We start from the raw sequence: 21,571 nt of genomic DNA, 5'->3' as shown, positions 1-21,571 counted from the left end.
CAACCTGAGTGACTCACATCCACTGGGTTTGTTGGACTCACTCAGACATGTCTTGATCCCATAGGGTCTGACATCCATCAGAGCATCAGAGTCCAGCCTCACTCTGGCTGAGGAGCAGCTAGAGGAGGAGGAGCCAGGAGGAAGCAGTTTCCTGCTGAGAGGAATGAAGGAGTTAAAAGTTAGATAACAGCACTGCAGGACCAAGCCAGAGACGCCTTCCCTCCAGCAGAAAGCCGCCCGCATTATTCCCTTTTTTCTAGAAGCTTCTCAAGACAGCCCAGCGCTCTCTAATGGATTCTCCTCTGCAGCGCGAACAAATGTGCTGTGCAGCTCCAGCAGATGTTTGTAATCATGCAGGCCATAATTCAATAATCACTGGACTCATTTGGAGGAGTTTGCCGGTGGAAACTTGCGGCGCGATTCGATTAACCAGGCTGTTTTCTTTGGGATAGCAACTGTAATAACTCATAATGTGTCACTGACAGAATTAAATCTTACACCAAGGTCACCGCTGCTCCGGGCTTATTAACGCTGCTGCAGAGGAAGAAACGGAGAGTTTCATCAATGAACAGATAAAGGTGATGGATATCTGCAGCGTGGCTGCCGCCGAGCGTTCAGTTGATCTCTGGCGCCCTCCCATGGCCATGAGCGGCGCTACATCAGCCCTGTTTCACAAGAGCCATCAAGAGGTCTGAAAGAGAGAGAGAACTGTCGAGAAGACACCTATGTATGCACAAATAAATACATACTAATACGCAGTAATAATATTATCATAACAAGAAACATAAAAATGATGCTCGTGGAGGAGGGACGGTGATGTCTGAGGCTGTGAGGAAAGAGAAGCTGGAGGAATGGAGCGTGTGTGGAGTAGGAGGGTAAGGAGGAGGAGGAGAGTGATGAGTAGGAGGAGGAGGAGGGTGAGGAAGAGGAGGAGGGGGAGAAGGAGGAAGATGAGGAGGAAGGGGAGGGGTGGAGGAGGACGGTGAGGAGGGTAAGGAGAAGGAGGTGTAGGAGGGTGAGGAGGAGGAGAAGCAGGAGGAGGTGGGTGAGGACGAGAGGGAGGACGAGGTGGAGACGGAGGGTGAGGAGGAGGAGGAAGTCGCAGGAAAGAGTTGGGATCAGTCATCAGAGGCATGGACAGAGGTCAGAGGTGGTGAAGAAGAGAGTGCAGCAGGGTGGACAGCAATGTGCCTTAGGAGGCAGTAGAGGTCACGTGATGAGTCAGAGTCAAAAGATTCAGAGATGAGTGTGTCTGAGGAAGAAGGTTGGACAAAAGCCATGATAAAGCCACAGAGAGAAGTCCCCCCCCGCCCCACCTGCAACACCTCCCTGCACATCATCTATTAAACATCAGTGAAGCTCAGCCACCGCTAAGCTGGGAGTTTCTGCCCCATGAATGATTCAGCGGCTCCATCATCTCCGTCTCCGCGGGACTCCACGGCACCAGGGAGGAGATCCGAGCCCCGGTCTTCAGCAGATGCGGTCCAAACACGCTGCGCGCAACCTTGAAGCGTCATGTATGCCAGGCGCGGGTCCGAGCAGAGTGCGGCCCGCGGGTCATTGTGTGTGCGTCTTGTGCGTGTGTTCCTGAGGAAGCGGCCGGGCTTCCTGGCTACACTGGGAGAATGTGTGATAAGCAGAGGAACAAGCTCCCTCAGTGCTCCGGCTCTTCCTGCGGCCCTCCCACGTCCTCCTCTGGCCCTCACCGTCCGCAGCTGCGTCTCACACGCTAAGAATGGACACCAGGCCCCCCACGTCTCTACTGCGGCTCCTCGTCTGCCTCTGTAAGGACCAGGCCGTCAGAGGACGGAGCTCTTGTCACGGTTGCTCTGACTCATGTCTCCCTTCTCTCCACCACCAGGGCAGTGTTCCAGCGTGCAGCCGTGTGAGTACAATGGCTTCTGCTTCTGTGGGCTCCGGGGGGCTTTGCTATTCTCTATTCTCTTGCTGCATGGCCTGTAGGTTGTGGTCCCCACATGGTGTTGGTCAATAAAGGGATGGATTTACACGAAGAGAAGCTTCACTCCAGTTGGTTCTCAGTTGGTGAGGAGCTTCTGTCAGAGCCTTTCGAGGGTCGGGCAGAACCTCGCTCTCAAACATCCATGTTGCTTTTATTAACACTGAGGCCGATGCCTGCTGGCCATTCACTGCTGCCCTTGAGGAAGACTCCCAGCTGCAAGCACAGCGCGATCAGAGGAGGAGGGACTCTTCATCGTCGTCATCATCAGTAGCTGTCCGAGGCGACAGGACTTGCTGGGTGTCAGAGTTGTTTCTCACGAGTCAGTGACCTGTGCAGAGGGAGTCGGAGGGCGAGGTGTGGTGAATGAATCTCCTCCAGTGATCTGAGCGACAACACACACCAGAGCAGAGAGGCAACAAATGGACCCCAGATCATTCTTACGATCTTTGATACACTTTGCTTTTTGGGTGAAACTATTGTACCCGATCAGAACCCGTGTGACCACTGGCCACGACCGGTTCCGGGGGAGTCCGGGTTCAGAACGAGCACAGGACCAAGTGGAAGTGTCGCAACACCAATGTCCTGGTTGTGTGTTCCAGCTTACATCATTGACAGCATTGGGTTGACGCTGCTGCCCAGCGCCACGGTTCCAAGCGGCACGGCTGTGACGCTCAAATGCCGCATCATCGTCAGCCGCTACAGAAACTTCAGCTTGACGTACGACTTTGCATTCACACGAGACAACGTGCTCCTGCACTCCACCACGTCACACGAGGAGACCGCCGAGTACCAACTCGCCCCTGCCAGGGCGGCCGACTCGGGCAGCTACGAGTGTCGGGTCACGGTCGGGAATAAGAGCAAAAGCAGCTTCAGCCAAGAACTCGACGTCCAAGGTAGGAGTCGCGCTGCTGCCGCCACGTTGGCGCCCACTGAGTAGGCCGAGTGTTTGGGTGTCTCTCCTCAGGCCTCCAGGTCCCGACTCTGAACATAAGCAAGAGCACGCTTTACGACAGCGAGGAGTTCCAGGCCGTCTGCAACGCTCCGGACGAGAGGGGGAACCTGGTCTTCCAGTTCCATGAGAGGGACAGCAGCGGAGAGACTCGGCTGCTGAAGCAGACAGCCACTTCAGGGACCTCCTCACAGACTATGCTGGTCCTCAGGAAGGTCGGCGACAGCGTCCTCTTCTGCCACTATGAGATCGCTTTGGTCTCCGGCAACAGACGATCCAACCAGAGCAACGAGATTCACGTGCTGGTGCGAGGTGAGCACAGTGGTACACGGGCACACGCTGAGCTCCAGCTCACCAGAGAGGAACACATGGATAGTTAGAGAAGCCTGTTGCTGGAGGACACGTTCAGCCAGAACCAGCGCCGTCCTCCAGCACAGGCTCATCCGCCCAGCTGGAGCCAGATGAAGTGTTGGGCCTCAGCTCCCTCGACCCCCCCTCCCGTCACAGAGTCCATCCCTCGCAGGTGTGACTGATGGGCTTTGTCCTGCAGGTCTGTACATCACGCCCATCATGAACGTGCTCTACACCTTACCCAACATCTATGAGGGCGACATCCTGGAGGTGGTTTGCAAAGTGGTCAACCCCCCAAAGGGCGTGGAGGTGTTCCTGACCAAGGACGGGCAGATCCTGAAGAGAGCCATGGTCAGTCTCAACCACCGTCTCCGGGCTCAGGAGGGTGACTCGGGCGAGCTGGTGTGCAAAGCGCAGTGGGGCAACGTGCAGAAGGAAACCTACACCACCATCACAGTCAAGAGTGAGTCCCAGAGCCATGAGTCACTGGGATCATCAGTCACTGATTCACTTCCACCCCCCGCAGGCCTGTTTTCCCAGCCTCGCCTGATCATGCAGCCCATAACCATATTCGAAGGAGACAAGTTCAAAGTGACCTGCTCCGTCACCATCTTAGTTCCTGAGAGGATCAACAACGAAACCATGCACTTCTCCATCTTCAAAGACAACGTGCAGATCAGCAGCTCGGCCACATACAGCTCAGTGGCTCAGCCTGGTCTGAACGGGAACTACACCTGCCGGGCCACGGCTCCATCGTTGACACCAGGCCACAACTTCCAGAAAGACAGTCCGGTGATGGTGGTCCAAGCCAAAAGTGAGTGTGAACGGTGATGCTTGCCGCCGCCCCAGCTGACCCCGTCTTGTCAGTTCCAGTGTCCAGGCCCACGCTGGCTGTGGTGGGAGGCACGCTGGTGCTGGGGCAGCCCTTCCGTCTGCTCTGCCACAGCTCCAGCGGCACGATGCCCATCACCTACACACTCCTGGGCCCCGACCGAGCACCAGAGAGCCAGGTGGTGAGGAGCCCGGGGGAACGGGCCGTGTTCAGCACCACGGCCGTCTACAGAAGCTCTGACATCAGCAGCCTGTTGTGCCAAGCTCAGAACACCAGGGCTCCGGTGAACGGCTCCGGAGAGATGCTCCTGAGCTCCACCACAATCATTGGTGAGCAGTTGTTTCAGGCTTGTCCGAAGCCCATACGTGCCGCTGTTCCACCGGTCCAGGGAGCCCCGCACCGCGTGACCCGCTAACCTGGGAACCAGCAGATTCCTTCACAGATGTCTCCTTGGTCTCTTCAGAACCCGTGTCCAAACCCGTGCTGACCTTGCTGCCCAGCAGCGGGCATGTGGCGGAGGGGGGCGCCCTGACGCTCATCTGCAGCGTCAACAAAGGCACTCCTCCCTACAGCTTCAGCTGGCACCACAGCGAGACGCTCAACACCCTCCACTCCCAGACGGAGGAGCAGATGAAGGCGTCGCTCATCATCTCAGCGGTCAAACCCGAGGACAGAGGAGGGTACTACTGTGTCTGCAGCAACCCAGCCCGGCTGTCCAAGCAGAGCAGAACCGTCCAGGTGGGAGGTGAGCGAGTTCCTCTACGGGTTTGGCACAGGATGGTCAAAGATGACGGTCTCTGAAGCTGATCCTGCGGATGGCATCTGTGCTTTGCAGTGACGATGGCCAGCTGGAAGAAAGCTCTCATCGCCATCATGTGCACTCTGCTGCTGCTGGTCTTGATCCTCGCCCTGGTCTTCAGGAGGAGGAGGAGACGCCAGCTCTCAGTGTGAGTCGCTCTTTTCCTGCTTATCAGACATCAGTGTTCCCAGGGCGCCCACGGACGTCCTGTTTTAAAATGCTGACTGTGTCTGCGTCTCAGGAAGTCGGCCGGCACCAAAGTGGAGCGCTTGAGTCTGACACAGGCCGAGGTCAACCAGGCCGCCAATGGTAAGGCCGGACTCTTTTCTTGGCTGTGACCTTGTCACGTGTGACTGTAGCAGGCTAAGCTAGTTAGCGCAGAGCCTGCTTCCCTCAGGAGCTCACACACCTACTGCCTGATGAGGGAGTGTGTGACGACTCATGGCTTGTGTTTTCGCAGTGACTCCTGGGATCATGGGGAAGAGTGTGTGGAGCGAGCACACGTCTGGCTCAGGTGAGGGCATCCAGTGGTGCCGCTGTCTCAGAGCAGGTCCACCTCTGACTCTGTGCTGTTGTTGTGCAGAGTCGGACGACCAGGCCAGCGAGAGAGCCGCGGACAGGCCCCGCCCACAGCACCCCGAGATGCAGAGCGATCCCCATGGAGGTGAGACTATGACCAACCCCTTGGACCTGACTCAGGTCCACGCCGGATCAGCAGCAGGAAGCGGGTCGGTAGCCCGAGTATTGTTGGAGCAGGAAGGTGGCAGGAGGCCTGACGTGGGGACGCCAGGTGTCCCGCCACTTCCTGCTCCAACAGGCTTCTGCTGAGATGAGATTGTTTCATTCTCTGGAAGGTCCATTGTTCATGCATGATCCGACCGCAGCAGCAATTTCCTGACCCTGCGGTTTGTGTTTGCAGGCGTCTCGCTGCAGGACGACGCGGTAAGTAGGACACTCTCGATGACAAATGAGCAGTAACTGCGCTCCGCGTTCCGTTCCAGGACATTAAAGTTTCACTCGCTCTACTTGACTCTCGAACGCCATGTAGGACATATTTTTTTAACATTCCTCATGACTTTTTAAAGACATGACTCAGCAGTTTTCATTTTTGCCTGTCGTCCTCCTGGACTCCCCAAAAACGCTGCTATTCCTACATTTTCTGCCGCTTCTCCTTCAGTGGGGTCACATGGGCTTGGGAAAGGTCAGCAGGGGGCACTGCTGGGGTCTGAGGGGAAACTCTGAAACTCTTGACCCTGATGTTGCGCCATAACAACCAGGTTGGATAGAGATGAAAGGAAGACCGTTTCACCAGTCAATACAAATCACCCCAGGCCTAAATGATCTTTGAATTACAGGGAAGCAAGAACAAGAACATTTGTGAGCAAGCGATTATGTTGGAGTGATTTCTGGGTTTTTATTTAGAACGTGAGAAATTAAAAATGGTGAGTAAATACTGAAATAAAACGACCCAACAATAACAACAATGGATTATTTTTTTAAAAGTTGCATACACAGTTTGGCCTCTAGGGGGCCAACATCACCGTGGGGTGGAGACTGAGGTGGCTGTTACTGATCTGTCAGACATTCAGAGTAGAGCTGCCACTGCTTGGCCGTCACAAAGTTTGAATCATCAGGTCTATCTTCTCAGTGGGACCTACTCCCAAACCAGCCATGTACTCTGGCCAGGGAACATCTCAGTTGTGGAGATACAAACAAGGCTTCTGATGTTGGACTGACTGGAGCACTGCACTAGAGTGTGAAAACATCACTGCACACATGCTCTCCACAGCAGACGGGATCGGTGGAGTATGCTCAGCTGAACCATGACTTGGGTCAACCTGGTTTCCATGGAAACGTCCTGGAAGATGGCAACGATGAAGTGGAAGAGTGTGGTGACACCATGGTCGCCGTTGAGCCGCGAGCTTGATGGCAGCTCCGACACTATTTATTAGCATGATGCCAGTGCCTTGACACAGTCATCTGTCTTGCAACGCTCCTTTTGCTCAGCACCTTCTGTCTCCAGAAACAAAATAAATAAAGAATATTATATTTGTATGCTGTCTCTTCTTCCACTCCTGAAGTTCTGCCGTTTGTCTAGTGGGGGCAGGCTTGAGGCGTCACAGCTGTGTGGAAACTGCTAATGTGTGAAGCACTGTCACAGGCCCCAGATTTCCTCTTGGTTTTCCATGAATAACCAGTGATCCCAGTGATGTAACACCTCCAGAAGGACTACTGAAGGTTTCCCTGACTCATATGAACAAAGAGAGCGGAGACCAGACTGAGGACCTTGATGTGCAGAACCTCACCATCCTACCTCGATAAACAAGGTGCCTCTGTGACCTCACCACCTGAGGTCTCAGAATGCCGCCAAGGTCTATTTCTGGATCTGGCTGGGGGGATTGGCTCTCAGAGTGTGTTCATGTTTATGCTGGAGATTTAGTCTGGGAAGATGTCGAAGATCCGGATCTAATCCCACGAGTATGTGAGACTGGAAATGCTTTTGTTTCTCCTCGCTTCATGTTTTCACTCCTTCATGGTCTGGAGACCTGCCAGGGTGGTCTTTGCCCCCCACCCTGTGTAGCTGGGACAGGCTCTAGGCCCAGTGAGGGGCAGAAATGAAGAAATGAGCAGTGATCCTCGGCTCTGACCTTCCAGCCTGTGACAAACTAGAATCCAGCCCCAGGAGTTCACATCGTCGCCAACAATATAAGTCCATGCGGGAACGGAGGAAACCCGAGAGCTCGGCTGCTCCTCACCACTGCCCTGGCAGCACGGAGCAGCAGGAGCTTGGGGTCACCCATAAACGGCCTTGAGAGACAGGCTGCGCTCCTCTGAGGGCAGCAGCCGCCTCGCTCAGCTCAGGGTGGATTCATCCCATGACCTGACTTGGATTCTGTCCTTGTTAGCGAGGGACGTCTCATTCTGGACCTGCAGTTACGTAAGACCCTGACAGCGGCACCTCATGACACAACACGCAGATCTAAAAAACGCCCCCCAGTGGTCGACGGTGGCGACGCTGTTCCCTTGCATGTGAACTGAGCTTCGGACTGCACAAGTCATTAGGAAGAGTTGCTGGAGCTCAGCAGCTGAGGAGCAGAGGATGTCACCTGAGACTCAGAGTAGAGCTGCCACTTCTCTGGTCTGCAGGTCAACAGCAGCAGGCCGACGTGACCCCAGAGACTGCAGCACCATGGATGGTCCTGTCCTGAGCCTCCACAGATAGATCTCACCTCACTCAAGCACAGAGGCTGGGGTCACGACCCCGCAGGACTCCCATTACAGGCGGCTCGCTCACATGCTGCAGAGGCTCATGGGGGAAGAGATGGATCACGCTTCCCTCTATGCCACTACGACACGGCTGCCGTGCGTGTCTTCACATGCAACCGGAGCCTCTCTGTATCTGGAGCACAAGCCCTAAACGGCTCAGCCAAAATTAGCCCACTGACCCCCCTGCAATTCATTCTGGGAATATCCTGGCTCTCACTTGGCCTTATGGGGCTGGAGCTGCGTGGTGAGGTCATATGGAGGCCCCGGGCCCTCACCGCAGCAGGGACTTGCTTAGACTCATGGTCATGTTTCTCCTGGAGGAACCTCTCTGCTGGAGATGTGATGAGGGTGAGGCAGAACTTCCTGGAGTGACGCTCGGGTGTACCCGCCCAGCGGAGCTTCCTCTGCGTGACGTCGCCCATTGTCCTTCCCGTCCGGAGGAAAGGGCGCTCGCGCGCCCGCAGCTGTAATTGCTTAAGCTGCTGCCGCTCCAGGGTCTAACTCATGGTAATCTCTCGCAGCCTGGTCCGAAGCTGAGCCGGCCAGAAACAGGCTGTGAACCTTAACTGTGTCCTTATTGCGCAATCCAACATTGACATATTACACAGGGCACAATGCACAGGGTTTGACCTCCAACCTGCTTTTCCACAGACGCGAGCTACTGCAGCAGTAACCCGACCCTGATGTAAACAGCAGCGGCCTTCAGCCCCGCAGGAGCGCAAGGCCTGTTTATGGACGTGGACTCTCAGCTCTTTGCTCACTGCGCCACCATTGCTTCCCAGTATTTAGACACGTTCAAGACGCCGGTGAAGAAGACCTTCGGCCGGGCAGACGGCTGGTCTCTCAGACCCCAGCTGACCCTGCCCCAAGTCGGGAGGATAGTCGGGTATTTCACTCAAGTTTGTCCTACATTAGCGGACCTCGCTAACAGATGTGGCCTTTTCTGGTCCTGGGTCTGTGCCCAGGTCTGTGGAACACCTCCAGCAGGCACCCGGACCAGAAGCACTTCACCGTGCAGGCTCTGCTCTGAGTCTGTGCCGCATGACTGCTCTCTCTCAGAGAGTCACCATGTCACATAACGTTTGTGTCCGAAGGTCTGGGTGCTCCAGTCTGAAGCACCATGTGGAAACTCCGCCCTCATGCCTGAGTGGGTTCAGAGCACTCAGAGCCCAGAGGCACAGGGATCACGAGGAACATGTTATGTATGCTGGACCAGATGGCTGTGGGGCAAACGGCTCAATTTACTCTGGACCTCGCTCGACACGCGGCGCCGAGTCAGAACAGCTCTGCTGCAGATGCATCAGCTGATCACAAGCTCAGATGATGGTCAGAAATCAGAACACGCCATGTTTCTGTGGGTGTAAGTGAATAAATCCACATCATGAGCTCGACACACATGACAGGAGCCAGCAGACTCATGGCTGACCAGTGCCAGGAACTTTTTACCTTCAGCGGCACATGTCAATGCTCAGCTTTTGAAACTGACAAGTGAGTGTCCTGAAAACTTGCTGGGGTAGTGGTCCGCTCCCCTGCTAAACTCGTCCAGACGCAAATATCCCTGAGCAGACCTAGTCCTCCTGATACTCTCTACCATGGAGAAGCACCATCAGACTGTGTCACACCTTCACAGACGTGAGTGTCGGGATCAGAGGCTGCATGCACGGCATGCTGCAAGCGGCGTGGTGCTTCACAGGCCTTATATTTAGTTCTCGAGCAACAACGTCCAACCTGCACCACGCCGCTCACTCGCCGGCCTGGAATGTGGAGATGATCTTGATGTGACACGCAAACCCCAGCGATAAGACTCAGCTATGGGTCAGTCTATAAAACCATTACACTCTAACAACTGAATGTTTGCTTCCATTCGCCTCGAAGTTCCGCTCTGAACACCAGTGCTGTGGAGCTCCGGTCCTGAATTCTCGTTCACACATCCAAAAACACGCATAATTTCTCCTGGAAATGTTTGTGGCTCAGTCTGGTGAGGAACACAGCAGCATCGAAACCAGATTGAATGGATTGAAAGACAACAACCTTGTTGTTGTTGTTGACATTCAGAGCCACGTTCCACTTATCTCCTCGTCCAGCCAACATCCATATGCTCTGATGTCATGGTGGTCACAACAAGGGCTCAGTGGTGTGAGTCCAGCTCATGTGGCCTCCTGGGTTGAGGACCAAGACACACCCCGACACTGAAGCAGAGGAGCTCTGCCAGACGCCGGGCACCCAGGACAAGCTGGTGCAATCGATCCCGGTGGCTTGGGGGCGGGGGGTGTTTGTGGAGCCAGGCCCAGGAGTGGGACTCAAGACACAACCAGAGTCTGAACCCGTGAACATATCCGCCATTGAAACAAGCAAAACACATGCTGAGCAGGCTGTTAGATGGCGTGAGAGATCACCACATGCACCCAAAGAGCGGGTGGGGGTTGGGGGTGAGGGCCTGAGCCTATGTTTAGCCAAAACCCCTTCCATGTGAGCCCTCGTCCTGGCATGTGACCGAAGAGAGAGCTGGAGCGTGGCACAACACTCTACTGCTGGAGCGACTCCGGAGCCGAGCCACTGCCGCACCCCGTCATACCAGAGGATGGCAACACTGACTTGAGTTGCATGGCGTCTGACACCAAGAGCAACTGCTGCTGCTGCCATGACAGACTCATGAGGCTCAGACTCAGAAACACACACCTTCACCATCACCATGGCAACAGGACAGGACACACCAGACCCAACTCAGGTTCATCTGTTTAGTCATGGAACCTTCTGCAGTGGGCCATGTCAGATGTGGCCCACGGGCCTCAATTTGCCCACCGTCACTCTTGGCGCCAGCGTTTTTGGATGCTGGAAGGGCTCATCACAGGAGGCTCTTCAGAAGACACAGGGTCTGTCTGATGAACAGGGTTTTGCTCTGCAGTGTGAACCAGTCTGAACAGGTCGGGAGCCCATGGTGTTCGTTCTACTCAGTATATTTGGATGAGATGTGGAAACTCGGTGGAACACACTGATCATCAACACTTTTATGAGTGAGGCTCCGGTGTCAGCGACTGCTGCGGGGGTGGAGTCTTGGAGGGACCACTCACGTCGGAGCTGAGGTCACTGGATATCGGGGCCCAGAATAGCCGACAGAGGGTATAAAGGGGTCTCACTGGGCCCCTGCTGTCAGTGGACTTCAGTGTACGGTGCGTGTCACGGTCACACACCATCACAGGAAATACCAGCAGAACTGCCAGAAACTGGACATTCCCAACCGAGCGTGAGGATTTCTACACACCGAGGTTCGGATGAATCCGCCTGGACACTGAAAAGGACACGAATCACAGGATACTTTTGGTGTCTGCTGGTTGGATTCCTCATGTTCCTCCTGCTGGGCTGACAGCAAAGGAGGAGACCAAACCCGAGCAGGAATGAAGTACAACTACCATGTACCACTGTCAACGTACACCCGGCATTCTCAATACACGCCGACCTACCAGACCTCCAGCTACTACTCTCCCTCACAGTACTCTGCGTCCTACTCGTCGTATAGCGCGGCGGCCAAGTACACGCCGAGCGCGCACTACACGCCGACACGATACACCTCCACCTACAGGTCCACGTACGTGCCTTCATACAGCAAAGGCTCTCGGTACACCGCCAGACCCAAAGAGCCGGAGCAGAGTCCGGCGCCTGTGATTCCGGTCGCCCCCGTGAGGAGGACCGTCCACTTCCCCAACGACATCGTCTTCCAGGACATTGTGAGGCGAGGAGACCTAGAGCAGATCGGCCGGTTCATGAGGGCGAGGAAGGTTCGCGTGGACACTTTATTCCACTCAGGTGAGCGGCAGACGGAGCAGCGCCGGCTCCGGTCCTGACCATGTGTTGGCTTGCAGGCATGGCGGCGCTGCATGAGGCTGTGCTGACCGGAAACCTGGAGGTGGTGAAGCTCCTGGTGAAGTATGGCGCAGACGTCCACCAGAGGGACGAAGATGGCTGGACGCCCCTCCACATGGCCTGCAGCGACGGCTACCCCGAAATCGCCAGGTCGGTACTTTCGAAGTCAGGCTGTTTGTGAGCTTCAGACTGTGTGTGTGAGAGTGGCTGTCCAGGGTGTCCCCTTCCTCAGCCTTGGAGAGGTTGGACTTGACTGTTGGCCCTTGATCACTGGGAACATGGAAGAGATGTAGCTAAACCGTGGGGCCACGACTGAACACTGTCTGCTGGGCTGCAGTGAGCACACTGCCATCTAGTGGTGGGAGAGACGTGTGAGTGAGGGGATTTAGCATAAGCTAACCACACTCACTACAAGCTGTCATGGAGCCTGAGCTCAGCTGACCCGTGCTCCTCCACTCAAATCTTTCCAGCGCTTCAGAAAGAAACGGACAGCAGTGACTTTGAAAGGTCATGACCTGACCTGACCTCTCCTTTCCTCCGCAGCTACCTGTTGACGATGGGAGCCAGCACGGAGGTGGAGAACGAGAGCGGGGAGAAACCTGTCGACCTCATTGACCCCGACTGTCAAGAGCTGGCCAAGCTCTTTGAGGCTGGCTGTGTGTGAACCCCAGGACCCACTGGAACAAACCCGAGAAGGAAGTGAATGGAGCAGGTTGGAAGGTGAAAAGCAGCTGTGTGTTGCAGGGAAGTTCTGGGTGTTGTTGAACGCCGCAGCACTTCCTTGAGCTGATTCTCGGTAAAAAGTGACAAGTGTCAGCTTGTGACGTGGGACTGCAGCTTGGTGGCTTGTGTAGTGAGCGCCTGGCTCATGAGGACTAAAGTGCACAGTCATCTCCCTGAAGCACTGGCTCTTCTCCACTGCTGGCCAGACGGGATGATGCTTCACTGGAGACAAACCGCTGGACAAAGACTTCATCCACGCTCTAAATTTCTGTCGGCAGCTGCACAGAAGACTGTCAGTGGTGCAAGTCTTATACTTTTCTCCTCATTATTTTTGTACGTTTTAATAAATAAAGAGCTTTTGTAAAGTTTGGTGAGCGTGAAGAGGTTCCTAGCGCAGAGCAACCCGTGATGGCTTTAGACTTTATTCACAGTTCAACCTCACACACTTCATTCTCTCTCTGTACATCTTTCTGCCTAAAATCCGTCTCAACCATTCAGGGCAGTTACAATATCTATAAAAATAACAATATAAAAAAGATTTTTCACCAAAAGGCGCCATGTTTGGTCCTGCTGTCTGCTGGATCAGCGCTTCCTGCGACTTCGGTTCAAGACTCTTGAACTGATAGTCTGAAGGAAGAGATCCGTCGTGTGTCGGGATTAACGTTTTGTCACAATAGATTCTCACTGGTTGTTTTAATTCCAAATTGAGGACGTTGCAGGGAACTCCATGGCGACCTCCGCTGGCGGACCTGGGAGGTGACGGGGAAGCTTGTTGCTGACTCAGCAGTGACCAGAGAAGATTCATCACACCACCCAAACCGACGAGCGACCACAGGCGAGCGGCTTGCCCAACCCTGAGGAGCACTCTGACCATTCATCTGAGCCTCGCGTGAGATTGCAGTTTCCAGCCTTTGAACCGTCCGACAGCTGGTTTTGAGGCCTCCCTCCACTCTGGCTTGAGAACGTCTCGGCTACCTCACTTAGAGACCAGTGTTCCACGCCGCTCATTTCAGCTTCTGCAGGTGACTCCTGAAGGCGGACACGATGAATTCCTCGAAGGCTGGTTTCTGCAGAGACATGGAGACCAGAATGCTGTCGGCTGAGCCCCACTTCTTGTACAGGTCCTTGAAAACGGCCTTGACCAGCTTCTCGAACTTCTGGGCCGAGATGCTGGCGGCCACATACTCGACCTCAGCCCAGGCCGCGTTGAAGAGCTTGTTGATCATGATCTCCGGGCTCCTCATGGGGGTCTTGATCTTTGTCTTGCTGTAGATCTGAGACACCAGCTTTTCCACCATGATCTCCAGATACGTTTTGTTGAACTCCATCTGCTCCTTGGCAGCGTTCTCGGCCAGAGCATCGCTGGGTTCTACATATTGGGGCGACATCTCCTCGACGAACTCGCTGACCTCAGGGGGCTCCTCCTTCTGCCCGTCCAACTGTAGCCTCATGAGTAGCGTGGCTAGCCTCTCGCTGTGGCTGTCGGCCTGAGACGTCAGCCACCAGTTCATGAGTTTGACGATGTTCTGCGCTCTGTCTTCAATCCTCTGGTACATGTCATTGGGTTCCTGAGGAACCGGCGCCGTGCTGGAAGACGGGAGGGAGCTGTTCATGTACAGAAAATCACTGAGCGTTTTGATATTTTTGGGGCTGGAGATGTTCTTTAGCCTTTGAAATACCATGTCCTCCATGCCAGCTCTCTGACCCTCGGGCACGATCATGGACTCCACGCTGGTCAGGAATCCCTGGCTGTTCTCTGGAGACAGCTCGGTGCCAAGTTCTCCCTGAATCTGTGCTAAACCTCGATGCAGCAGTGATTTAAAAATGTATTTTCCAAAATGGGTCCGAATCTTGATTTTCACGGCTTCAAAGTTTGCGGCTTGACTGACGCTGTCCACCTCCTCCAACCGCCTGGCCCTCACAATCACCATGGAGATGTCTCGGGCCACGGCCTGGAACTCGGACTGCAGCAGCCGGTGCTCCGTGTTGTCCTCCAGATCACCCAGCAGCGGCTCGGTGATTTCAGGGACCTCCCTGAGGATGATCTCCTGCACAGCCCCGGCTGTCATCATCAGAACGCTGTCCTGGGAGGTGAATGAGTCCTGGCGGTCCACAGACCTGCCGCCCCTCCTCCTCTGACTGCCGCAGGGCATTTTCTTTCCAAACACCTTGGCCAGGAAGTCTTTAATCATCTTGCAAGCGCTGTTGACCATCTCATTCAGCCTCCAGGTCGACTGCTTGTTGGCTACATCCTGAGAGAGATTGGACTTGACGCACTCCGTCACCTCCTGAGCCACCAGGTCCATCAGGTTCTTCGTGCTGGCGGTTGCCGTTTCCTCCTCCTGAATTTTCAAGACCTGAGCGAAGGTCTGGGGCACGGTGCTTCTCACCGTAGCCACGACACTTTCCTCGGAAACATCGAGACCCTGAACAGCTGTCAAGAAAGACTTGGCGATCTTGGACACAATGTTCATGAGAAGTTCTGCCAGTTTAAACTTAGTGTCGACATCAGGGTTGCCAGACTTCAAATAGGCCCACTGTTGTGCACTCATGTCCAAGAAAAAGGAGTGGATCAGCCCATAGAGGTTGTCCATCATCACCTCGGCGTCTGTGTTTGATGTAGCCATAGCTTTTGCTTTTTTCTTCTGGTTTCTTCAAGAAAAAAAATACTGGCCTAGTACTTCTGCTTGTCACGAGGAACTTTATAAGAAATTGTTGGGCTTTAATTGAGGAAAAACAAGGGACTGAAAGTCAGGACTGAGAGCCAGTCGGACATTATGTCATACAATGTTTTGGATTTTGTAAGACACTTCAATAACAATTCACAGGCAAATAAGAGCAGCAGGCACCGCCCTTGATGTTGCTGCACCTTTGATTGGTGTGAGGAATCAGTTTTGATTCGCTTTGAAAATCATTAAAAACAAATGTTTGGTGCAGCGGGATGTGAGAGGGTTGAGAAAGAGAATCGAGATGTCGGAATCTCCTTTTTGGACAATTACAGAAATATATCCACAGGGTAGCGCTGTTGTGTATATTTTAATATTTAAAAAAAAAAAAAAGCATTAACGTCACATAGATTGTAAAATAAGTAAGATGTATTCCCACTAAAATTTCACATCAGGAATGGTTTTATTGTGTATTTTCTTTTCATCTGTTCAGTTTTTAATGGTGCATTCATCACACTTGAAGTTTATGTTAAATACCATTTGAAGTCAAGGGTTTTCCGATAACACTCAACGACAATACGTTCGGTTGAGCCGATCACTTCCGGGTCACTTCCCGGTAGTGGTTGGTTGGCATTGGCAACGTTTTAGCCTGCATTAGCGGCTGTTGGGGCAGAAATCGAAGCGCATTGAAAGCCGACTATACTCCGAGGTTTGTGAGCCCTTGACACCGTATTTATCCTGCGGTGTGTTGAACGTGTAGGCGCTGTTGAAGTTTTTAGGTTCCTGCACGGTGACAGAAGACAATGCACAACATTTAGCACGCTAAGGTTAGCCGAGGACTGACCGCAGCTCCTTTTGGATCTTCCAGGTTCTCAGACAACTCGTGGTTAAAGACGCAGCTTTATATTGTGTTCGTCAACTAGTGACCGCGTTGGCGACGTTAGTTTTGCGCATTTTAGGGTTGATAGTGTAATTAGCATCCTAGCTTGCTGCTACTTCTGCTGCGCTACAGCAGGCTGAAGGTAAACAAAAGCCTGGCGGCTCACTCGCGGACGAGGCCGGTGCTGAAACAGTGTGGGGCGCCTAAACTAAAGGGACACGTTTCAATAAAATCGCAGTGACCGGTTGTTTTAAAAGGTTATCGTTGTTTGTTTTCAGCACCCTGCGGATCTTCTGGTCCGTTGACTTCAGCAGATCAACTCGCCTTCGAGGAGCAAGAGCAGGCTGCAAACAGAATGACCAGGTCTGAAGCTGCAGCCCACAGTTCGGTTATGTCGTCTATAATATGAACTTTTAATAAATCAGAATGCTGGGATAGTCGCAGACAGTATCTGGACTGATGGCTTGACTGCAGAATGCTGCTTTGAGAAGCACGTTCTGACTTTTCCTGACTATTATCGATGCCACTGTTGTTATCAGGGTTAGGTTTTTTGCTGTCTTTATGCAGCAGCAACTACATTTGTTTATTCCTAATGGGTTTTGTTACCGCAGGACGTTCACATCGATGAAGATGCTCTAGCCGTGTGTGACGGTTTAGTTGAGCATCTTGTTGAACTACTTGTTTGGTTTTGCTGCTAAATTTAACATTTTCACACTATTAAAGCTCATCTGCTCCCAGGATGGTGAATAGCTATAAGAGGACCTCAAGCCCCAGATCCCCGACTAACAGTGGGGAGATCTTCACACCAGCTCATGAAGAAAATGTCCGCTTCATCCATGAGTGTAAGTTGTGCTCATCTCAACTGCGGTGCCTCACTAATGTCGTCCCCTTTTCACCTGCCACAAGGTTGTTCTTTCAATGTCCGATTTCCCACTGTCATGTCTCACTTTGCTGTTTTGTTCAGCCTGGCAGTTTGTGCTCAGAGAAATAAGATCGACACAGAACAGTGAACGCAACGACCGCGGCCCACAGGAGTATGTGGAGAAGAACCCAAACCCAAACTTGCATTGTAAGTGGTAACTTATTGTCTCTTTTGGCCCTGATGCGCAGCTGAACCCTTCATCTCTTGCAGCTTTTGTCCCTGTGGACCTGAGTGAGCTGAAGAAACGCAACACACAGGACTCCAAGAAGTCTTAGTCCTCCCTCTATGATGGCCTCACCCCTTTCCTTCAACATTCTCCTTGAGAAGGTTTCCTCCATCATGCAGAGACTCAGCTTATCCAGCGCTCACTTCTCCTCTCTAAAACATGGACTATAGCGACCACCTTTGCAAGCTCTACAAGCAACTACGAAGAAAAAATAAGTGGGATTTGGGGAATTCATCTCATTTAGGTTTAGTACCACACAGCCTCCCTGTCTTGATCGTCCACGTGGACTGGACTGAAGACCACTGACATCAGCTGACCCTCTGCACAAACACACCGGAGTGAACCGGTTGCTTTTTACTTCTTTATTGACCACAGAGGAAAATGTGAAAGGGCTGACATCTTTTTTTATTTTATGACTTTCTTTTGGTAAATAGTTGAATAGCTGAATTGTAGAGAATATGGAATGGCCATGTGGGACACACTGTGGATGAGATCTGAAAGCCAAATGCAATGTTGAAGGCCAACATTTTTTATTATATACTCTGTTGCTCCTAAATGAACTTTACTAGTCGAGGCCTCCCTGAAGTATGATACCCCTCATCAAGTCCCTTTACGCAGGCTGTTGAATAAAGACTTTTATATTACGCGTCTTTGTACTGGTGCTGAAGTCCCCTTGCAGAGTTTGGACTCCTGTTATCAAAAACAAAAAGAATACTGGAAATGCTATATCAAGTCATGGTTAACGTCATTTCTCTGTTTTAATCATTGCAAATAACACCGTTGAGCTTCCATCGTTCACGTTCAATCATGTTCGCCACTGAGCTTTTAAAATGAGATACTTTAGTTTATATAATTTTATATATATATATATATATATATTTGAATTGGCTATATTTAAGTAGTATAGCGTAACAGAGTTACTCCCATGTTCATCCTTTCATAATATCAATACAATGTGTAAAAAAGTGACAAAAATCTTTTATTCTGCTTTTCTTCCAACCCAATGCAAGGTAAGGCCTGGAATTCATCAATAATACTAGGCATAGTGGTGAGTGTCACCGGAAGTTTAAAAAAAGTATTATATTCGCCTTTCCATTTTGGTACGATAGTTTCCACGGTTCGATTCTGTGTCCATTTGAATTGCAGCAAGAGATGTTCTTACACTAGCAGGACGTGTGACGTCACGCTACGTCACCGCGCAGGCGCCTATAAAGAGCAGCCAGCTGGCGTTCGATTGTTTTCCTCCGTCGTCGCAGCGCGCGCGTCCAGCCCAGCGAGCAGAGAGGGACCAGCGAGCACAGTTGTCTGTTTTAAGTACCGCTAGAGCAGGAAGATGGCCGACAAGATGGATATGTCTTTAGACGACATTATCAAACAGAACAGGCAGAGAGGTGGAGGCAGAGGCGGCAGAGGACGAGGCCGCGGAGGCTTCGGCGGCGGCGCTCGCGGAGGCGCAGGGCGTCTCGGAGGCGGCGGATTCGGAGGCCGAGGCGGTGGATCCGGCCCCATGAGGAGCCGCCAGAACCTGAGCCGCGCTCGAGGCAGACCGACGCCATACAGCAGGGTATGAGACAAATACAGGAGTGGGCAGGAAAGGAGGCTCCTCCGACTCGGCTGAAAATTCCTGGTTGGTTTCTCGGCTAAGCTCGCTAGCTCCCGTAACTAACTAGTGGGCCCAGTAGAACGTGCTCGCCAGCTGCCCGTGTTCGCTCCAACACGGGCCTCATGGTTGGTGCGGCCTTCAGTCGCATCGTGTCCCTCCACCAGCGACCAAGAGGAAGGCTCGCGGCTATTGTGTGGGCTCGCGCCGGAGGATCGTCGAGGCCTTGCCTGCGCCATTTTGAATCCCACAGCTAAGATTAGAGCTAATCCTCCACGGTTCGCCATCCTCCTTTACACCAAGTGTGATGGCGATCGAGACCGCAACGACCAGGAGAGTCCAACCCTGATGAAGCCTTAACGCCTCTGGGAGCCCTTTGTTCCAGCGACCGGGCGGCCTTTTGTTCTCCGGGCGGGCGCCATCAGCAGGGCCTGTGGGCGCTGTTCTGCAAGTGTCTGCGCTTCCATGGATGGATCAGTGGACTGCCAATCAAACCCCACTATAGTTGTCGACTAATGTGAGGAAACGCTAGACGAGGCCCTAATCAAAATGGCGTGGCTTCAAAATGGACGCTGTGACTCCCCACGCCGCTTAGGAGGTCTAGTTTCCTCGCCCCATTTGTGGACTCTCTCCTTCACCGGACGGACGCCTCTTTTCTGGCTCAATAACGAACTGTCCACGCTGGAGGAGATTCTTCTTCAGAGGGACCCCGCTGCGACCAGATGATCTCTTCTGGAGAGCTGTGGTGGAGCTGGCGAGGCAACACACAAGCCTGGTAGTTTGCTTGGGTGGGCCGACCCGGGGCTTAGTGTGGGGCTGGTGATGCTTTGAACTGACCTTGTGACGGCTGAGTGATTGTGACCTCTAGTTGAGGACCACGATTGTCTGGGTGTGATTCAGTAGCATGTAGTGATGGGCGGGCAGGGAATGTTGTGGATCCTCTTGAGGGGTGGGGGCTGAACATCCTGCTCCTGTTGGAAGAGGAGCCCCTCCTTGCCCCAACACCCAGCCTGTGGACTCAGTGATTGACAGTGGCAAGGGGGATCCTGAAGTCAGCAGGTGCGTTCTCTTTCGTCTGTTGCAGCCCAAACAACTACCGGACAAATGGCAGCATGACATGTTCGACAATGGCTTCAGTGGCTTCAACGGAGCTGCTGGCGGTGGCAGCGGCGCTGGCGTGGAAACTGGAGGGAAGCTCCTCGTCTCAAATCTGGACTTTGGCGTTTCAGATGCAGACATTCAGGTACATGGCTTGTGTTTCTTTGACTCCAGGGAACGTTTATCCACAGCTCCTGCTTCATTTTTCCCCTGTTTTTTCTGTTCACTCTGTCCTTAAATTTGCATTTTCTTGCACATTGTTTCTAAGCTATTGTATTACTTATGTATTACTTGCATATTTCTTTTCATTTTGTTGCGATATGTTGTGTACAGAGCATGTTACGAGCATAATTTTCCTTGATTAATGTATGATTATAAAGTTTTCTGATTTGGACGTGTGTTTCAGGAACTGTTTGCGGAGTTCGGAACGCTGAAGAAGGCGGCAGTGCATTATGACCGGTCTGGCAGGAGTTTAGGGACGGCAGATGTCCACTTTGAACGGCGAGCAGATGCCCTCAAGGCGATGAAACAGTATAACGGGATCCCTCTCGACGGTGAGCTCAGGAGTGAGGCCACTTTCACGGCTTGATTTGTTTCAGCCACTGAGGTGTGTGCTTTCTTTCAGGGCGACCCATGAGCATCCAGCTGGTCACGTCACAGATCGACACACAGAGACGACCGATGCAGGGGTGAGCACCTCTCCCCCCAACCCTCATGATGGTCATGATGGTGGGGTTGTTTACGGACCTTTCTCCTCGCAGGTTGAACAGAGGAGGCATGATCAGAGGTCGTGGTTTTGGGGGAATGCAGAGGGGTCGAGGTGGAGGACGTGGTGTTGGTGGCCCCAGAGGACGGGGCCGCGGTGGCCGAGGGGGGGCCACCAAGCAGCAGCTTTCAGCAGAGGAACTTGACGCCCAACTAGATGCATACAATGCCAGGGTACGGACCTTATTCTCAGCAGGCTTTTGGTTCCACTCCACGTTCGCTGGTTTAACCGAACTTTTGTCTCCCACAGATGGACACCAGCTAGGAGCAGCTGGTGCTCATGCATCCCTTTGTCTGAAGAGAAGAAAGGTTGTTACAGATGACAAAACGTTTTACACAACTGTCTCCCAATGATTGAAATGGCTTTGTCCGCTTTTAAATGCTCCGAGTGTTTTTTACCAGTATTTTTTTTCCCCTTTTCTGAAAAAAATTGGCTGTAGGTTCTGTGGCTGTCAGAGGCCATCAAGTTTGTTCCTTCACATTTGTGCTAAATGAAACTTGTAATAAAACCTACAGTGTATATCGGCCTGCTGCTGTCTGATTCATTCTTTCTACCACTGGGACGTGCTTCTGAACGGAGGGTTGAGCTCTGCATTAGAATGACTGGGAGGCCCTGTCTGAGAGGGCAACCCTTCTGAGCTGCCCTCCATCTTAAACTCTGCAGTGGTGGAA

General features: G+C 52.9%; 4 protein-coding genes across 9 annotated transcripts; all 4 read left to right on the top strand.

Moving 5' to 3' along the window:
* The first annotated feature begins 1,674 nt into the window (after window positions 1–1,674).
* pecam1a (platelet and endothelial cell adhesion molecule 1a) lies at window positions 1,675–6,909 on the top strand. Of its 3 annotated transcripts, none has more exons than XM_053852052.1 (14): window positions 1,675–1,784; window positions 1,862–1,885; window positions 2,560–2,853; window positions 2,925–3,221; window positions 3,460–3,723; window positions 3,787–4,074; window positions 4,128–4,421; window positions 4,556–4,837; window positions 4,928–5,039; window positions 5,133–5,200; window positions 5,352–5,405; window positions 5,475–5,555; window positions 5,811–5,833; window positions 6,684–6,909. In XM_053852052.1, exons 1-14 carry the CDS (start codon window positions 1,736–1,738, stop codon window positions 6,816–6,818), a joined length of 2,265 nt encoding a protein of 754 aa, XP_053708027.1. In that variant the 5' UTR covers window positions 1,675–1,735; the 3' UTR covers window positions 6,819–6,909. The 3 variants fall into 3 exon arrangements, 2 of the variants coding, with proteins under 2 accessions (XP_053708027.1, XP_053708026.1); XM_053852051.1 differs by having other exon boundaries at window positions 6,681–6,909; XR_008413229.1 differs by lacking the exons at window positions 5,811–5,833; window positions 6,684–6,909 and having other exon boundaries at window positions 5,137–5,200.
* Window positions 6,910–11,553: 4,644 nt separating this feature from the next.
* Window positions 11,554–12,890, top strand: ppp1r27a (protein phosphatase 1, regulatory subunit 27a). The gene is made up of 3 exons (XM_053852506.1): window positions 11,554–11,962; window positions 12,019–12,169; window positions 12,563–12,890. Exons 1-3 carry the CDS (start codon window positions 11,554–11,556, stop codon window positions 12,681–12,683), a joined length of 681 nt encoding a protein of 226 aa, XP_053708481.1. The 3' UTR covers window positions 12,684–12,890.
* A 2,808-nt stretch (window positions 12,891–15,698) lies between these two features.
* Window positions 15,699–18,080, top strand: mcrip1 (MAPK regulated corepressor interacting protein 1). Of its 4 annotated transcripts, none has more exons than XM_053852130.1 (5): window positions 15,699–15,758; window positions 16,567–16,651; window positions 17,027–17,130; window positions 17,253–17,357; window positions 17,421–18,080. In XM_053852130.1, exons 1-5 carry the CDS (start codon window positions 15,713–15,715, stop codon window positions 17,483–17,485), a joined length of 405 nt encoding a protein of 134 aa, XP_053708105.1. In that variant the 5' UTR covers window positions 15,699–15,712; the 3' UTR covers window positions 17,486–18,080. The 4 variants fall into 4 exon arrangements, with proteins under 4 accessions (XP_053708105.1, XP_053708104.1, XP_053708106.1 ...); XM_053852129.1 differs by having other exon boundaries at window positions 17,012–17,130; XM_053852131.1 differs by lacking the exon at window positions 15,699–15,758 and adding an exon at window positions 15,782–16,117 and having other exon boundaries at window positions 17,012–17,130.
* Window positions 18,081–18,670: 590 nt separating this feature from the next.
* alyref (Aly/REF export factor) lies at window positions 18,671–21,426 on the top strand. The gene is made up of 6 exons (XM_053851868.1): window positions 18,671–19,000; window positions 20,121–20,279; window positions 20,541–20,688; window positions 20,760–20,823; window positions 20,896–21,073; window positions 21,150–21,426. Exons 1-6 carry the CDS (start codon window positions 18,770–18,772, stop codon window positions 21,162–21,164), a joined length of 795 nt encoding a protein of 264 aa, XP_053707843.1. The 5' UTR covers window positions 18,671–18,769; the 3' UTR covers window positions 21,165–21,426.
* The last annotated feature ends 145 nt before the right edge of the window (window positions 21,427–21,571 follow it).

The sequence above is a fragment of the Synchiropus splendidus genome, chromosome 19 (genome assembly GCF_027744825.2).
Source record: "Synchiropus splendidus isolate RoL2022-P1 chromosome 19, RoL_Sspl_1.0, whole genome shotgun sequence".
NCBI classification, from domain to species: domain Eukaryota; kingdom Metazoa; phylum Chordata; class Actinopteri; order Syngnathiformes; family Callionymidae; genus Synchiropus; species Synchiropus splendidus.
The sequence above is the reverse complement of the archived record's forward strand: the minus strand, read 5'-3'. Positions and strand labels throughout refer to the sequence as shown.

Coding starts and splice junctions, on each gene's coding strand:
- mcrip1 (XM_053852129.1), top strand. CDS start 15,713: ATGTCGGAATCTCCTTTTTGGACAATTACAGAAATATATCCACAGG. Junction 16,652..17,011: donor GCTGCAAACAGAATGACCAG/GTCTGAAGCTGC, acceptor ACACTATTAAAG/CTCATCTGCTCCCAGGATGG. Junction 17,131..17,252: donor TGTCCGCTTCATCCATGAGT/GTAAGTTGTGCT, acceptor TGTTTTGTTCAG/CCTGGCAGTTTGTGCTCAGA.
- pecam1a (XM_053852051.1), top strand. CDS start 1,736: ATGGACACCAGGCCCCCCACGTCTCTACTGCGGCTCCTCGTCTGCCTC. Junction 2,854..2,924: donor CCAAGAACTCGACGTCCAAG/GTAGGAGTCGCG, acceptor GTCTCTCCTCAG/GCCTCCAGGTCCCGACTCTG. Junction 3,222..3,459: donor GATTCACGTGCTGGTGCGAG/GTGAGCACAGTG, acceptor TTTGTCCTGCAG/GTCTGTACATCACGCCCATC.
- ppp1r27a (XM_053852506.1), top strand. CDS start 11,554: ATGAAGTACAACTACCATGTACCACTGTCAACGTACACCCGGCATTCT. Junction 11,963..12,018: donor GGACACTTTATTCCACTCAG/GTGAGCGGCAGA, acceptor GTTGGCTTGCAG/GCATGGCGGCGCTGCATGAG. Junction 12,170..12,562: donor GGCTACCCCGAAATCGCCAG/GTCGGTACTTTC, acceptor TTTCCTCCGCAG/CTACCTGTTGACGATGGGAG.
- alyref (XM_053851868.1), top strand. CDS start 18,770: ATGGCCGACAAGATGGATATGTCTTTAGACGACATTATCAAACAGAAC. Junction 20,689..20,759: donor TAACGGGATCCCTCTCGACG/GTGAGCTCAGGA, acceptor GCTTTCTTTCAG/GGCGACCCATGAGCATCCAG. Junction 20,824..20,895: donor CAGAGACGACCGATGCAGGG/GTGAGCACCTCT, acceptor TTCTCCTCGCAG/GTTGAACAGAGGAGGCATGA.